Here is a 17,377-nt window from a genome sequence, read left to right on the forward strand (position 1 = left end):
GTTGATTGATTGGAGCTTGGCTGTGTTGACTGCCTTGATCACATCCCCCTGTAACATTCCATGGAAATATTTTTAGCAGAGTGCTAGCTGGGGGTTTTCAAACTCATGTCCAGCTGATCAATTAAATACGAGGTTAGAAATCACCTTCAGAGAGTCCTTAATTTTGAAAGACTTCTGTAACTTTTGTTTCCAGGTAGTGACCTGTGTGCTGATTTATGTAATACAGCATCTTTGGGCTAGTTTATCACAGTTATTTCTTATCTGAAGGTTTACAACTACTGCTGTTTGTTTGGGTTTTAGAAATGTGTCTAGCCAGCTCATGATCCTGGTTTGGACTTGAGAGCTTCAAATGCCTTCTGAAGTACTACATAGAGCCTGACTCCATACAGTGAGGCACCGACTTCGAAGCAGTAAATCCATTAAATTTTGGTCTTTGGCAACGAGCAAGTAATTCTAGACTAGCCTTACTCCCTCCCAACTATTTGAGATATTTGGAATTGCTTTTCAAAACCTTTAGATGAAAGTGATCTTCGCTAGCAGGCTGAGCACTCGTTGTGGTTTCCACTTGGACAAATTATTCTAGAAATGACAACTGTTCTCCGTGCAGGAGGAAAGACAGTGCTATATTGAAAAAAGAAACTCATATTCCAGGGCTTCAGTTGAGAAAGTACAAAGAAAGTAGCATGGACAGACTGGAGGAAGGGTTTGACAGTAACTCAACAAGAAGCGTTCACATCGCTCTTCCCATGAGAAAGGTGGAAACATGCCCAAGTGGGCAGTGTCCTTTTTCCCATTCATCTTTAGCAACCCCTGGGGGACCTGACAGGATGAGTGCCCAGAGGCCTGAGATGCTGTGAGTGTTTTGCTTTGTGGATGCCTACAGCTAGTGATGGCGCTTCGGCCTGCTTTGGGTAGCAGGGTGCTACATTTTAATCCAGAAAAAGTTGACTCATGTTTCATGAACTTGTCTGCATATTGTTAGATGTATTGTGATATAATTCAGTCCAGTTGGTTCGAACCTGTTTGCATGTAGCTGAAGATGGCAAAGGCAAGATTTAATTCTATATTGGTATGGCACAGATGCTAGCTGAAGAAACTGTGTTCCTTAGCACTCTCTACGCTGGGATTTGATCCATGTATTAAATACAGGGATAGCTCATTTGTCGTAATCTGGTTTGTTGTAGCCCATCTGTCTCCTGTAGATTCTCACTATGATATTTTGCCCTGGAACTAGCTAGCGTTCATGTGAATATAAGGGGAAGCAGTTCAGGAAACTGATCTGGCTGAAAACTCACCTTGTTTTGTTTTCTGTAAGGTTAGAATGTGTGGAGTTTTTCTTTTTTTGTGGGTAAATATTTGTGTCCTGGAAATGAGCAACTGAACCCTGATACTGCACATAGGTGCATTTATGTTGTTCTTGCTGCCTTTACCTCCCTACTTATATATGGTTTTATAATGCAAATATATGAAACTGCAAAAAGTCTAAGACTGGCTATTTCCAGATATTTTGACATGTATAAAATACATACTGTAATACAGTGATTCTTTTTCTAAAAACCAGAAAAAGTAAACTTGGCAATTCCTAACTTTTCCTAATAATCTAAAAATTGTTAGATCTTGCAGGCTGACATTCCAGATAATAGAGAGAAATATTTGTAATGAAGTTCCAGAAACATTTTTTCACTTAGATTATTCACTCAAAAGATTATGTACTATTGTTAGTTCTGGCTAATATGTGATCCAGCTGCAGGTGTTTTGAATTTTAAAACACTCTATTGCCAAATAGCACCAAAAATTAACATTTAGAATACTCTGTTGCCATGGTAATTTCTTGGTTAGAAGACTGCCAAGTAACTATAAAATGAAACCGATGCTTTTGGTGTGCCTAAAATGAGGCAAGCGAAGAACATCAGTGAGAACTGAAACATCACTTAATTCCATGTTTTTCTTGTAGGTATTGGAGAGACCTTAAATATTCAAATACATTTCACTTTCTTTCGGGGTTTTTTTTTTTTTTTAAAACTGTATTTCTTGCTTTGATATTTGTTGATGCATAATTTAAGCAACATACACAACTGATTTTGGGGTGTTTTTAATAACTTTTTGCCTTTCTACTTTAGCAGTGCTGCTTAAACTTGAGAGGGTTCAGAAGCAAATTTCTTAATGCAGTAAAATCAAAAACCTGCTGTATACCTTTGGGCACATGTAAATAATTTTTCCCTTTTGCTTTTAGCCATTTTGATCTTAACAAATCAGACTCATTTCAATGTGCTAGACTTCTCTTGGCATGAAAGGGGGCTCCACTAGGACTGAGGTATAGCTTGTACCTACGATTTCATTTATCGCTATTGCTCATTCACTAAACCCAGTTTGTGCAGGTATGCGGTAATTTTTTGATAGGGATATGATGAGGTGTATTTAACCCGAGACAAGATTTACAAGGTAGGTTCATGATGTTTTCTCATTGTCATCCCACTCTTGGGTGTGACCTTCGTGTCAGATAAAGCCTGTTAGCCTTGAGAGCACAGGAAGAAACTGAAGCAGAAAAGCAGACTCAGAACTACCCTCTTTTTTTTCAGGCATCAAGTGATAGAAAAGACGTAAGAGACCTTACGTTGCAAAGTGGCTTTGGACATGTCTATGTAAAAATGTTGCTTAGGAATGATCTCTTCAAACTGTAAATGAAACTTTTTTGCAATTGTGTCTGGACCTTGAAGACAATGCATACAGGAGAAGCGTCACCACATTGAGAGGAGAGGGGCCTCTGTTTAATAGATGTGTGTTTGTATAACATTGTGAATGTTTCAGGATGCTATAAACTCTTACAATGAGTTTTTTCACTGCGTGAGGTTAGGTGCAGTGTCCCTACTTGAGGAGAATTAAATAATTTGTCTTTTCTGGTTGCAAGAACTACGACCAGTTCTGTGCTGGCAGGAAGCAGAAGTGGATGAAGAAACTCTAGTCTGTCTAGTGCTGGTTTAAGGATTTAATAATTTAAGTGCATTATTGGGTCAGGACCAAAATGTTCAGCACCTCATGGACTGAAGCCCAAGGAGAACAGTTGTATGTGTTTCAGGCTGCTCAGAGGAAAAAGACATGGCCATCAGTTTATTTGCTTTCATGCATTTTGGATAGCTGGTGCTGACTGCGTAAGTAAACTTTTATTAACTTTGATTTAAAAAGAATTTAAGACATTCTGTGTCTTCTAGGTATTTTCATGCACAGTACTAGCTTTTGTACATGGTAACATGAAAAAAACACTTTTCATATTGTAAACCTACACAGTTCTAGCATTTCAGTATTTTTGAATAGAAGATACTAAACAAGCCATGGGCAGAAACATGTTATTGTGGTGGGTTTTTTTTGGTTTTCCTCCTAATCCATTGGATTAATATTTTTTTGAAGAATGTTTTGGGTTTTGTTTGTTTGTTGTGGTTTTTTTTTTTTTTTTGGTCAAGTATAGTTGATACTATAGTTCAGAGCAGACACATACCTTTCTTGATACATCTACAAATCTTTAGTCACACGTTCCTTTATTTTTTTCTAATTGGCTGAACACTAGCTTGGTTTGGAGGCATGTTGCCTGTACAGATCTCAAAACAAGTTTCAGAGGTGGCCAAGTATAACATTTTATTCTGATGTAGTGTTCCTTTGAAAACTTTGCTGCTGTTGTCTTAAAAATGTGAAGGCAAATACCTTTGACTAGTCATGTGAATTTGAATGTAATAGTGCACCTATACTGTTGTTCTGTCCACATTGCTTGGTGTGCTTTTGTTGCCATCACCAATATGAGGACCTTTCCACAGTGATTTAGGTTTTTGGAACCTAAATCAGGTATTTTTTGTGTTCTTTCGTCTAAAAATACCTCAGGTTTCTCTTCAAGAAACTTCAATATTTTCATAAAAGTTTTTTAGCAACAGCTTGTGTGGGAAGCTCTTAAAATCACTTTCTGTTCTATTACATGTATCTTGTATTATATACTATATTTTGTATACGTGTTTTGTCTTGCATTATATACAGTTCCATTAATTTAAAAGGGACCATGCATGTGATTAGTAGCTCTTTCCAGTAAGTCCAACACTGATTCAGCCCTTCCAAGCTTTTTGTTAGTTAAAATTAAGTAGTTTGTAACTATGACTGAAGTATCAGTATTCAAACCAAACTATTTTCTTGCAAAAAAAACATAGAAGGAAACTTAGAGATCAAAGGTATGATTAAACGATCCTGTGTCAGCTTCTCTCCCTTTATTCCCCCTGTGTGGGCATGAGAAGGGCTTGGACATGGTGAGGATTGGGGAAGGCTTGATTAGACTACCACACAAGAGGACAAATCCCTGGGAATGGTTAGTCAGCCTTCAGAGGCAAGAAGAACTTGGAATAAGAAGTCAAAGTGGCTGAAGATGTTGGTTTCTCCCTTCCTTAGCTGTAAATTCTGGGCTAAATATAGTGTGATGCCTTTAAACACACACTTGCTAGATGCATTGTTTGCTGGAAATCACCCTCTTGGTTTGACATAGACCCTCTTGTTCCTACGTATCGTGCCAAGTGTACGCATCCATCCAAATTTGGGCTTTTTTTATTGCCGGATACTGCTACTACTAGCAGTGAGTACAAGGTGTAGGTTGTGCTGAATTCAGGAATTCCTATTATAATCCCCCTCAGTAATGTGCACTTCTTGGGCAAAGGTGAATTGCAGGAGAGGGTTTCTAGTTCTTGTTTGGCTAGTAATCTGCTGATCCCATGCTGTGCTGTTCGTTTGCCCTTTCTCTCTTGAAACAGCAGCAGCTATTGTCTGCCTGTGGCTTGAAATGGCTTGTGTGTGTGCGTGTCTGGCACACATCATGTTTTATGGCAGTGGTTACTGTAGGTTGCAAACTGTTGGAGTGATGGAAGCCCCTCTTTGCGGAATACCTGCAGCCATGGGTTTTTTTTGCATTTCATCTTTGTTTAGGATCTTTAGTAGTATGAATACTTATAATATACTGTGGAAGTCACAGCACAGAGTGAATGTAATATTTATTCCTAACTACAGCTTTTGAAACACGCTTATGTGCTTTGAGGCTAGTGTGTGTTACTACCTAGGCTTGCTTTTAAGAGTGAGTTCACTTCCTGTATGATTTCTTTTCAATTTAATAACATATATATTATCTACGTCTATTCTTAGTTTTGTATTATCTATTCTTACTATTTAAGAGTTGTAATTACTAAATATGTGTTAATCATTAATCAGCACAGGTATTTGTTAGCACTAATAAATAGTAATGGCTTAAGAATAAAGAAATTACTTCAACAAAGGAACATCTCTTGTCCTTTGTTGCAAGGAATCCTTGAAGTGGTTATTTCTACTTACAGTCGCAGGCTTCCTAAATTTCCAGGAATCCTAGAATGTGTTCCTATTGATAGAAGAAATGGTTTGCTTTGAGATTTGGCGGTGTTTATAATTATTCTTTTGCATTTACTGCAACTACTAAGTAGGTTAAAAATCCTTATTGCCTGGTCTTAAAGAATTGGTAAGCCCTACCCTGACTTGTGCTGCGGCCTTTCTAAGTTTCAGTACAGAATTTTCCTTTTCTTCTTGTCTTTCCTAAACCTATTTATAAAAAATATCATGCTTATTATGAGTAAATATTTATTGTTAATCTTCAAAAACTACTACTGGTTTTGGTTAGGGGTGTTTTGGGTTTTTTGTGTTTTTGTTTTGTTTTTGTTTTTTACTCTAGAGGAAGTTGCCTATTTCTTTGTGTAACCAGAGAAGCGGATAGTTCAGTGAATCCTAGGAGCCACCCTGGTGGTCTAAGCCCTGTTTCAGGCACGCTGTAAATCTAAAGCAAACTTTTTTGATTTCTGTCCCAAAGAGCTGACTGCTTTCTTCAGAACTTTATGAGTACTTCCAAGAACACAGTTGATGTATACTATGCTGTGTGAAAAAAGTGGCTGTGGATTATATAAATTGATATTCCTAGTCTGCCAAAGAGCGAATACATTCCCTCATTCCTGCTGTCATATGTCTATACTGCCTTCATGGGCTGGCAGCAGGAGAGGCTGGGGTTTGGCTCTTGTAGGCCCCGGAAACATGCTGTGTCTGTATTAATATTTCTATTAAAAAATACATTACAAAATATTTTTTGAGAGAAAGTTAAATATTCTTTGTGTTTGGATACACAGTAATATGTAAAGTATGAGTTACTTAAATTCAGATTGTTTGTAGCTTGTGGATGTTTTTAATAGTCATTTAAAAAACAACGAACAAACAAAAAACCCAAAACAAACCAAACAACGCCTCCTCCCCAGACTTTCTAAGGCGGCATACCCAGTTTGCATCTGACGTGCCAAACTCTTTGAACATACGTAATATCTAAAAGGTATTCAAACTTTATTTTCTTTGTTCCATTTAGAAGAAGTAGTATTATAGGGAGCTGTGATAATTCCATTCAATATCTTATAAAAAGAAATGTTTACATGCTCAGATGGCAAATGATAATGTTAAGAATTTCTTCCTTTGCACAAGGAGACTGGAGCAATGCTGCTGTCTAGCAGAGACTTGGCACAGGTGCTTTTTGGCCCATGGTTTCTGCTCTTAACTGAAGTAGAAATGCATGTATGTAGACCTGTGTGCACAGTTATTTTCACTAGGGTAACCGAGGCAAGTACTGACCTTTGCTGCACCAATTTTAGAACAGGAGACTGATTTTAAGTCAGTCATTCTTCTCCCAAAAACCTTTGATTTTTCCTGTCTCTCTGTGCACGTGCCAGCAACAATTGCCCCAGTACCATTCCCCTCCCCTACTTTTTGGGGGAGCACTGCTCTACACACCCCTCTTCTGCCCTGGCAGAGGTGGCACTGGCAATCAGCATTTGACCCTCTCTAGAAATTGTTTTGCTCCAAGTGATTCAGCCTTCAGTAAACTGCCAAATGCGGTTTGAAGCTTAACCACTTGCTTGGGTCAGTAACCTAACTACAAACATAATCAGGTGTGCACAATATGGGGGGTGTTTTTTGGTGTTTTATTAAAATAAAATATATTGTATATATAAATGTAAAAATGTATAAATGTATATATATAATAAATTGTATACTCTCACCTTTATGGTCTCTGCACAGGGGATGTATACCAGCCAGGCTTCCCATCATAGATGTGAAATGTTCCTCTGTGAGCTTTGAAGATTTTTTTTTTTTTTTCCTCTTTTTTGGTCAAGCTTGATGCAGGTTTATAATACTAATATTCCTAGTAGAACCGATTTGATGGTGCAGTCACTATCAAGTAATCATTTTGATGTTATCTTTCAGAAATCAGAAGAGAAAAATAGAAATGAGGTGGAGAACTTCCTTGTGAAAGAGGTGCCAACTTACTTTGAAACTTATCCCACTGGATAAATTTAAGAGAAATTTGGCTTTTTGTCAGGAAGACTGATTTTTTTTGTTTGTTTTATATTTTGTATTTTCTAAGTTTAACTGTTAAACATGAAATCTTAATAGTGATAGTAAGATACGTCTGAATAAATAGGGGTTTTTTTGCGTTGTAAAAAAGCATGTTATAAGTCACTGTTGACACCCTGTGTCTCCAAAATGTGTGTCATTGACAAGACAATGCCTAGGCCTAAGGCATACCCTGATGGAATTCAATAGCAAAAGATGCCAAAGATTTGTATGTTTATAATAGTAATTAGAATTACATTTCTTTTATTTTGGGGTGAGAAATAAGACCAAAACGCTATTGTCAAGTTTTCTTTAATACTGTCTACTTTGAAATATGTTTTGGGAGTAGAGTACTGGGTAGGATAGGAAGTTGAGAGACTGTAGTGAGTTGGTCGCTTCAATTTTATTTTCAACAAAAATCCATTCAAATACATAAAAAGGTTTTCATACTTCAAATTCTGTTCTGTAATAAATAATGTTTAGCTTGGGATCCTTTCGTTAATCTTTCAAAATGTTTCATAACGAAAATGCTTTTATGTATTATGTACTAATGGAAAAGTACTACTGCTGTTTCACCAGGTCAAAAACAAACCAAAGTGAAGGCAAAAGGTGAGTCTTTTCAAATCTCTCAGTCTAGCTCTAGGAATAATATTAAAGTATGGCTAGTTAGGAATGTCATGTCTTCTGTTTAGACCTCAGACACATTTTTAGACTGTTGGTTGTTCTTCCTCTGATGTTTATGGAAGCAGTTTGATTTTAAATGAAATCTGAATTAATTTGAACTGGGATTTGGTTTGAACAGGGGAATGCACTCTGTTTTCAAAAATATTTTTTTTGTTGAACTAATTTCTAAAATTTAGGTCAATGTAATGAATGTATTATGTATACAAACTAGTCAAGGAAAATAATCTTTATAATGTCTTCTGTCTTTCTGACAGGTTGTGAAGCTGAGAAAAGATGTGAAGAAGGCCAGAGTCCTGACTATTCGCAGACTAACTAGACATATCGGGAAATTAAAGTTGAAAAAGTCAGTTTTAAATATCTTGTTTGTGTTTTTATAAATGAGACATTATCTTTATTGTTTTTCCAAAAACAGAGAAGTAGGAGAAACATGTATTACATTTTAAATGTAAACCCTACAATGCATAAATTCTTTTTCTCTTATTTTTACCTCACTTTATATAGGCTAAAAATACTAACTAAAAAGCAGTTTCATAAAACAGGATTGGGAAACATTTTTTTAAAGGGATATAGTGTATTGAAAGCTAATCCGATTCACTTACAGAACCTTTTACAGCACTTTTAAGTGTCAGGCTTGATCTTTTAAGTTATTCTGCTGTTGAACATACATTGTGCAACATTTTCTCACTGCAGTTGTCTGCAAGGTTCTATAGCAAAAGATATTGTTCAATTTGCACAGATACACAAGTCATACTCAATTTTAAGTAATGCCTATTAATTAATATTTAAGTGAATACTTGATGGTTTTTAGGTTATGTTTTTAAAATTTAACTGGCCCAAAGTAACTTCTGACATGTCTTATTGGAAATGGTCTAAGATATATCTGTTACAGTGTAAATTGTAAATTGAGTGTACTCTTCTCCCAAAATTTTAGCAAATTTTGCAAAATAAGGAGCAAGCCCAGTGATCTTTTATATTTAAATATTACAGATCTTAAAATACAATTTTATTTGAGATATGTGTCCCCTACGTATTGTTGATAGGAATTGCAGTTGCTATTTTCTAAAGTCGCATTTGTCTGTCTTACTAATCTGTTAAATCCTTAGTGTTTCTTTCTCTGCTCAGAACAGCAGAAGCATTAGATTATGTTCTGTTTGCTAAAATGTTCATTTAACAACAGGGGAATGTGTTTATGCTCACTTTTGTGATGTTTTTATTTTGCTACTTAGTATTAGCCCATGGGGAAATAAAGTGAACAAAATCTAGATTTTTTTAATAAAGACAGACTTCATTTGCAGGGGTTCAGAAGACTTGAAAATAAAGAACCAAAAAAGAGTTCAGAGATTAATAGAAGAAATCCATGCCATGAAGGTAATACCATGTTTAGATATTTAAATATTAGAGGCAATTTATTTTGGTAACAAAAAGCTTTGTTTTTTGGCACTGCATAACTGAAACTTAACTGAAATTTTTCTAGAAACAGTTTGGTCATTACTGTAAAACAGCTGGAAAATTATTAATATTTGTATATTGCCATGTTTGCTGCATCTGTCAAGGTGTTAGACATTTTGAGTCTCAAGTTTGCCAGGCTAAACATGAATTTGTTTAGAAACATGTGCTGCTTGAATGTTTTACTGTAACAGTTAAATTAAAGTTCTCATGCCACTCAGGAGTATGGAAGGCATTTTGTGTGCCTGACAAACTGTATCCTCATTGTCAGTTTTCTTAGCTTGAAGTACGATGCTACTTGTGTTCTACTTTCAACTTCAAAGTTCTGTAGTAGTTTGAAATATTAGCTGCAAGGGACTGGTAATGCTTGAGTCAGACTTTTTTTTTATTTTATCTTCAGCCTTGCGATCAGTTGATGCAGTTTTTATATCTTACACAGTGTGACATATCACCAAATGCTTCAGAAATTTTATAACTTCGTAATGTTTTATACTAGTCATATCTCAATTTTAATTGATACTGCGTAAAGTTGTGTGTGATGAAGTGAGATACAAATTCTGGTCATGTGGCTTGCACACGAAAGTCGTGTATAGGCCATGAAAACTGTTCGCCTAGAATGGCTGTTTTGTTTGTTTTTCCTTGATGACTGTAGTGATTAAATCACCCTTAAAGTTGTGTGTTTGGGTTTTGGGGTTTTTTTGTTGTTGGTATGGTTTGGTTTTGGTTTTTTTAACCTTTTTTTTTTCTTTGCTGATCCTTGCACAGATCTTAGTCTTCAAAAAAGCTGGTAACTACAAAGATTTCATTGACCCATTTAGATGTGCTTTGTGCCAGATTCATCAGGTGGAGTCATAGGGGGTTTTAACACAGTACCTACAAAACGGAAGTACTCACAAATCAGTAAAGGAGAGAAGACAATGGGCAGCACTGTGCTGTAAGTAAAGCACTGGTCAAGCAACATGACAGTCATATTGAGGCATTCTGCTTTTCTGGCTTGCCATCAGTCTTAAATTTGGTCTTGTGGTTGCCTTTTTTTTAAAAAAAGACACGTGTCTATTGGAGCATGGTGAGGATTCTGTAAACATATCTCAATTTGTAAGAATATATATGAAGTGATCAGATGTGGTGCAGCACTGAGCTCGCCAGTCCATGTTTTACAGGGCTTCTGTGAGCGCTCCTGAGAGGGTTTCACTGTAAGGTCCATTCTGCACACACCTCCCAGAAGCGTTGGCTTTGTCCACGTTGTGCTTTTCCTTCCAGGATTGGCTCATGCAGACATCTTAAAGGCTGCCTGCCCTCAGGAATGTATGGGCCAAGTACATTCAAGCTGTTCCTTCAGTTGGCATTAATGAGTGCAGGACTTGTAATCATTAACTTTAAGAGCAGTTGTCAAAGGAGGATAGATTTATAATTCGGAGAGTTGAAGGCAGACAAACTTTTGCTTTGAAATAGTTTACAGAAAGGGAGGAGTCTTCAAAGTGAGCAGCTGAGAAAGAGGAAGAGCTCTTCCACCTATCGGGCAAATAGCTAGTAAATGCACTTGGTTATCTGAAATTGTGCTGTAAGTGGTCTTTATTGTTAAAAAAATGCACCCTTATGTTAGTAATATTGTTACAGCAAAAAGGTTGGTTTTCTTGGGGTTTTTTTAGTCTTTAAAAATGAAAAAATAGACACTAACTAGTTCTACAGTGGGTTTGTTTCTTAGACCAAAGAAAAATTCCTGTTTCTAATGAATCACAGCTTAAAAGGCACTAGTTGTTTATATATTTTTTTCACCACTGGTGATTTCTAGACTAAGAGAGCTTTTTAGAGTTGGTGTAGAAGTATTCCTCATTCAGCATGGAAGAGTAACAAAACAGCTTTCACAGAAGTCATAGATATTATTTGAGATAGTGGGGGATTTTGTATTGGTATAAGGTCACTCTCAGCAATTTTTTCTTCAGTTATTTGCCATAGGATTCATAAAGAACTCTTTGCATAACCTGAATGGATATTTTAGAATTTTTAGGAAAGAATGAACATAATAGAAATGGTTAATAAGGTAAATTGGTAAGCAGTCTACATACTTGCAACTTAGAGCAGGCTTGTATTATCCAGACTGTTCTAGCCGTTTCAGTGCCTAGATCCCAAACACTTGTCAGAGGAGATGCAAATCCTTTTAAAACTGATTGACTGACTGTGTGCAGAATGTAGGAATTGGTCATTTTCCATGTACCGTGCAGAAATAGTCCATAGACTTCTACTTACATGTTTTATGTAAGAAAAAATGTCTGCCTTATTTCTGACTGAATGTTTAGTCTTGAGGAGTATAGGAAGCTGCAAAGAGAAGTTCTGTTGAAAAGACAAAAAATTACAAAAATAATTACACCAGCCAAAGTGGTTTGGAGTCAGAAAGTGGATGTTACACCAGAGTCTGACAGCATGTCTGTTTTCAAATGAAAAGATTTTTTGAGATTGCCGCTTACAACTTGTAGAACGTCTTTACTGGTTGGACAAAGACATGAACGGTTGCTATAGGCTGGAGAAAATAAATCTATGAAAGAAAAGGAAAATAGTACAATTGTCTTTCTGAGTTTTTCCCAGTTGCCAAAGACAGCACACCTCATTCTAAATACGTGGTTTTCTTCCGTGAGTCAACAGCAGACCCAGACCACCTTTCCCCTACCCATATCCAGAAAAAAACCCAGCCTTCTGGGAACTGCTGGCGTGAACAGGGTCTTTTGTGAAGGACTTTACGTATCCTGATGACCTCAGAGGGCACGAGAGGAGGATTCCATTTCAGAGGGAGTTTTTTTTAAGCTTAGGGAAGAATGACTGAAATTCCAGGACCTTGACAGAGTTGTCTGTCTTAGTGAAATTTTTAATGCAATGGCTTAAGTTTCTCTTGCTCAGGAAAAAAACCTGAGGGGTTGAAATCCCACTAAGGGAGAATTCCTTGCCTTGTTAAGAATTACATTTCTGCATTCAGCTGCCTGTAAACCCACAGACCTTTTGTACTAGTTCATTGACCTGGGGAAAGCTGTTTCTTGGTCAGCACAGTGTTTCAATATGGCTGCTGCCACTTTGTGGAATAACTGCTATCTTTCATCCAGACTGTTACCAAAAAAAAAAAAAAAAATCAATTGCTTGATGATGCATCTGCTGTTACAGGCTGGCTGCCTACAGATCAGCAGGACTGGTAAGAGCTGCTGTCCTTCTGAATGAGACAAGTGTGAACTTTCAGTTACAGGATCGTAACTTCTATTTCTAGTGTGGATCTTTACTAATTACAGTCTGATAATATAGGAAGGAGAAATGTTTGCTATTATTTGGTAACTCTTGTCTTATCACTGACTCTTGGGGATGCTTTTTTCCTGTCTTCAAGTCGACTAAACAGACACTGCTGACGTAATTTCACTGTAAATATACTGTTTCCTAGGAGTGGGACATAATTAGATGCTCACTTTTCAGGTTAAATACTGTGTCTGTGTCTACTTTTTTTTTTTATATCTTATACGTACTCTCACATGCACAGCTCTGCATGTGTTGAAAACCTAGGAGATGTTGGTGCTGAGCTGTATTAAGAAACCTTCTGTTATCTGAATTTGCAAATAGCATATATTGTTGTGTTATTGTTGGAATGACACTTAATTTTTAATTCTATATGTTTTCATTGCTACAACTGGAGATTAAAAATAACTTAATTGGCAAATAAAATTAACGGTGTCTCAGGCACAACATTCAGAAGTAAACAGTGTGGGAAATGAGAGCAGTTAAAAATTCCAGCTACGTGGATGCAGGAACTGGGTTAATTGTTTGCAGGAGTTCTCAGAGCTATTGGAATAGTACACTGTTTTTTGAGTTCTTCAGATTTCATTTTGCCAAAGCTGTATAAAATATTTATTTAACGATTCATGAAAGATCGGGGAAAAAAGAACAGTATGATCCTTTCTAGGCCTTCTACTATGATACTACTTTTTTAAAATAGAAGATTTTTTTGTCTGAACTTTATATTTTAACAAGATATAAACAGAACTAGAGTTAAGTATGGACTGGGGTTCATGTATATTACTGTCAAGCTTTTGAAAGTCAAATTGTTTTAGAAAGGTAGGGCTTCAGTCTGAAGGATTTTTTCACATTCTTTGAACTTGGAACAAAAATCATCCAATTTCATGAAAGTAATAGTGAAGTGTGGGAGAAAGGGCTTTTACTCAGGACTGGGTAACCATTTTAGAGTAGGTCAGCCTGATAGATCTTTCTTTTCGTATGGTCTTTTTGTATCCTGAAATACCAGGCTTTTCAAAAAGCCTTGTCATTTTCTTCTAACAGTAGGGGTTTCTTTTTTTGGTTAATGCTTTCATCTTCTGTAAGCTTGGTTTCAGTTACCATCTCACTGTAGAACTGTCTTAAGTAGGAGTGAGGACTAATGCACTTTCTTGCAGTTTCTAGCATGTTTCCAACGAAAGTCTTGCATATTTTCTTTCATATTAATGTTACAGAATCTTTAACTTTTAAAGGTTTTTGAAAGAGTAAGGGGAGCCTCTTAAACCCTAGGATAATCAGTGTAGGAAGGGTCCTTTATTCTTCTCAACAAAAGTCAGAGGCAGGGGTGGTCCAGCTTTCACAACGGTATGGGCCAGATGCCACTTAGAGACTATTTCAGGGAAGGAAGAAAGGGTAGAACTCCAAAGTCGTTCAGCCCTCCTTCAATGGAGCAGTGCACATCCTTGCTTTGGCAAGTGTCTGACTTGTTATCCATGCATGATGCACTTTTCTGCAGTAACACAGGAAACTTGGTGCTCTGAGTGGTGGATAGATTCATGTGTGCATTCCTCAGCTGTACATGCGCAAGAAGTCAGGCACTTTTAGGAAACACTGAATTTTACTGCATGTGTTCTCCACAGCACATTCTGCTTTGTCAGTGGCATTACATAGCTCTTCTAGGTAATATATGCCCTAGTCAGGCAGATTGTTTGTTACACAAACTCTGAATATTCATTTAATGGGTATCTCAAATTCTGTCAGGGCTGAAGTAGAAAGCTCTTCCAAATAGGAAACACAAGGTAAAGAGCACCTAACGTAATGCACAAGAAGACAGCATGGATAATCATTGTGTTCCTGAGCCCAAACACAAAAATAAAGTCCACCAAAGGTGAAAATGAGAACAGACTACCTGGGAGGAATACAGAGACATTGGCTGAAGACACACAGATAGTGTTAGAAAATACAAGACTTGGATTGGTTTCCAGCTAGTGAGGAATGTGACGATCTGCAGGAATGGCTTCTGTAAATACAACGGGAGCAAAAGTACAGCTAAAAGAAAATAATGGTCCACAGCTCAGTGAGAGGATATGGAAAAGGGTAAGGTGTTCAGTGCTTTTTTTTTTTTCCTCTTGGTTTTTAGTGGTCAGTTCCACCCTTTGGCTTCTCAGTTTCCAGAGCCTACAAGCAGAGCCTGTGGGAATAAAGTGTTACCCACAGCAGAAAATGATTCCATTAGAGTGAATGCATAAGTCAATGTGGATGTATACAATGTGGATGTATACAAGTCCATGGGACCAGATGCCTTGTACTTGGGATGCAGAAAGCGGACTGATGTCATGATGAAACTGCTTTCATCATTTTTGAAAGGTCACAATAATTGGAAAAGGTTACCGACATCTGGAAAAAGGCAAACATCATGCCTGACTTCAAGGAGGATCTGAGCAACTGCAGGCTGGTCAGTATAAACTTAATCTTTGGGAAGGTTATGGAGCAAATCTTTCTGAAAGCTAATTCCAGGAACAGGAAGGACAAGGATATGACTGGGAATAGCCAGAATGGATTTACAAGGGTGAATTGTGCCTGACGGATCTGATTGCCTTCTGTGATGACATGACTGTCTGTATGGACAAGAAGGAAGCAGCACATGTTGTATACTTTGACTTTAGCAAAGCCTATGACATGTTCTCCCATAGTCTGCTTCTAAACAAACTAGGGCCAGGAAGACAGGGAAGGGAAAATTCCCCTCTATGTGAGAGAACAGCAGGAATTAATGGAACTCCGCTTTTGAATGGATGATATAGAAGTTAAGAGCATAAGGGTCAGCATTACCAGACAGACCAACATGGCCAATATTATTGTGGGTTTCTGTTGCATACTGCCTGATCAGAAACAGATAACAGAATCATAGTCATTTAGGTTGGAAAAGACCTTAAGATCATTGAGTCCAACCGTAAACCTAATACTGCCAAGTCCACTGCTGAACCATGTCCCTAAGCACCACACCTACACATCTTTTAGATACCTCCAGGGGTGGTGACTCAACCGCTTCCCTGGGCAGCCTGTTCCAATGCTTAACAACCCTTTTCATGAAGAAATTTTTCCTAATATCTGACCTAAACCATGTCTAGTGCAACTTGTCTTCCCTCTTGTCTTATTGCTTATTACCTGGGAGAAGAGACCAACACCCACCTCGCTACAGCCTCCTTTCAGGTGGTTGTAGAGAGTGGTAAGGTCTCCTTTCAGCCTCCTCTTCGCCAGACTAAACAGCCCTAGCTCCCTCAGCCAGTCCTCTTAAGACCTGTTCTCCAGACCCTTCACCAGCTTCGTTGCCCTTCCCTGGACACGCTCCAGCACCTCAATGTCCTTCTTGTAGCGAGGGGCCCAAAACTGCACACAGCATTCGAGGTGTGGCCTCACCAGTGCGACGTACAAGGGGGGCAATCATTTCCCTAGTCCTGCAGGCCACACTGTTTCTAGTACAAAGATGAAGTCCCCCTTCCTGATGACTTCACACACCCAACAAATCGCAGCTTCCTCGTGTTCACAGCTCCAGCCACACAAAGGCTGGCTGCGGTGGTGCGCGCATGCCCCGTGCCACAGGCCAAAGCATGGAGGCAGCCTGCCCTCTTGGTTCTGTGCAACAGCAAGGCCTAGCCTTGATTAGTGTTCAGTTTCTCCTGTGCTACCCACCAGCACCCACAGCATTGGTACTCTGCCATCAGTGCCCATCCTGCCTCCTCCTGCCCTTGCCTCCCACCACCTCCCAGGACACCCCATGCTCCATCCAGTCTGGGGACTTACCCCAGCCCCTCAGAGGGAATGAAGGAAGCCCTGCACCACCTTGGCTGGGCAAAACGACCTCCTCACGCCTCCACCCACCTCACCCCAAGGAGGTGGAAGATGCATCTCCCAGTCTCCAGGTCAGCAGCAGAGGTGCTGATGCTGCAGACAGCAATGCGGGGGGGACAAAAAGGAGGTTGGAAGGTGGCCCGACCCCCATTAACACCCAATCGGCTGATTTCCACATTGTGTGCGAGGAGGCTTGAGAATGAGGACAGCAAAATCCAGGGCAAGAGAGGAAGGGGAAAAACCCAAACCAGAAAGAGGCAGAGGCACAAGGGTGTCCCCTGGGCGGTCTCCAATCCCAGTACTCACTGGGCCCGCCCTTGCTCATATTTGAAGACTGGGCACATTGAGGGTGGTGTGGCTGCTAATGCAGTCCCTCGCCAGCACTGATGCCAGCACTGGCCTAAACCTCGTCACCCGGACCCACTTTCCCCACCACCAGCTTTCTCCCATGGCTGTGCACACCCTCCCTGGGGCATCAGTGAGGCCTTCTTCAGACAACTAAAAGAAACTTCGTCTCCACAGCCTCTTTCAGACTTGAATTGCCCCACTATCTGCTGCAGTGACATAAACCACAGCTGTCAAGCAATCCAGGGTATTTTTAGAGAGCGTGGGTGATAACTCTCTAATGCAAGCTACTGAGGAGCTGTCATGGTTTGAACCTACCCAGCTAGCTCCAATAGCTCCACTCAGCTGCTCATTCACCCCTACCCCGTACCCTGAGGGAGAGGGAGGAGAAAAT

The 17,377-nt window shown here is 38.8% G+C and overlaps 1 protein-coding gene across 1 annotated transcript in view; it reads left to right on the forward strand.

Moving 5' to 3' along the window:
- The window catches only part of SRFBP1 (serum response factor binding protein 1), an 80,774-nt gene that overhangs the window by 19,396 nt on the left and 44,001 nt on the right, over positions 1 to 17,377 (forward strand). Inside the window, exons 2-3 of the mRNA XM_086479855.1 lie at positions 8,355 to 8,443; positions 9,396 to 9,468. Of these exons, the coding sequence (XP_086335981.1) occupies positions 8,355 to 8,443; positions 9,396 to 9,468 (162 nt within the window). The remainder of the gene's footprint in view (positions 1 to 8,354; positions 8,444 to 9,395; positions 9,469 to 17,377) is intronic.

The sequence above is a fragment of the Leptosomus discolor genome, chromosome Z (assembly GCF_034619465.1).
Source record: "Leptosomus discolor isolate bLepDis1 chromosome Z, bLepDis1.hap2, whole genome shotgun sequence".
NCBI classification, from domain to species: Eukaryota; Metazoa; Chordata; class Aves; order Leptosomiformes; family Leptosomidae; genus Leptosomus; species Leptosomus discolor.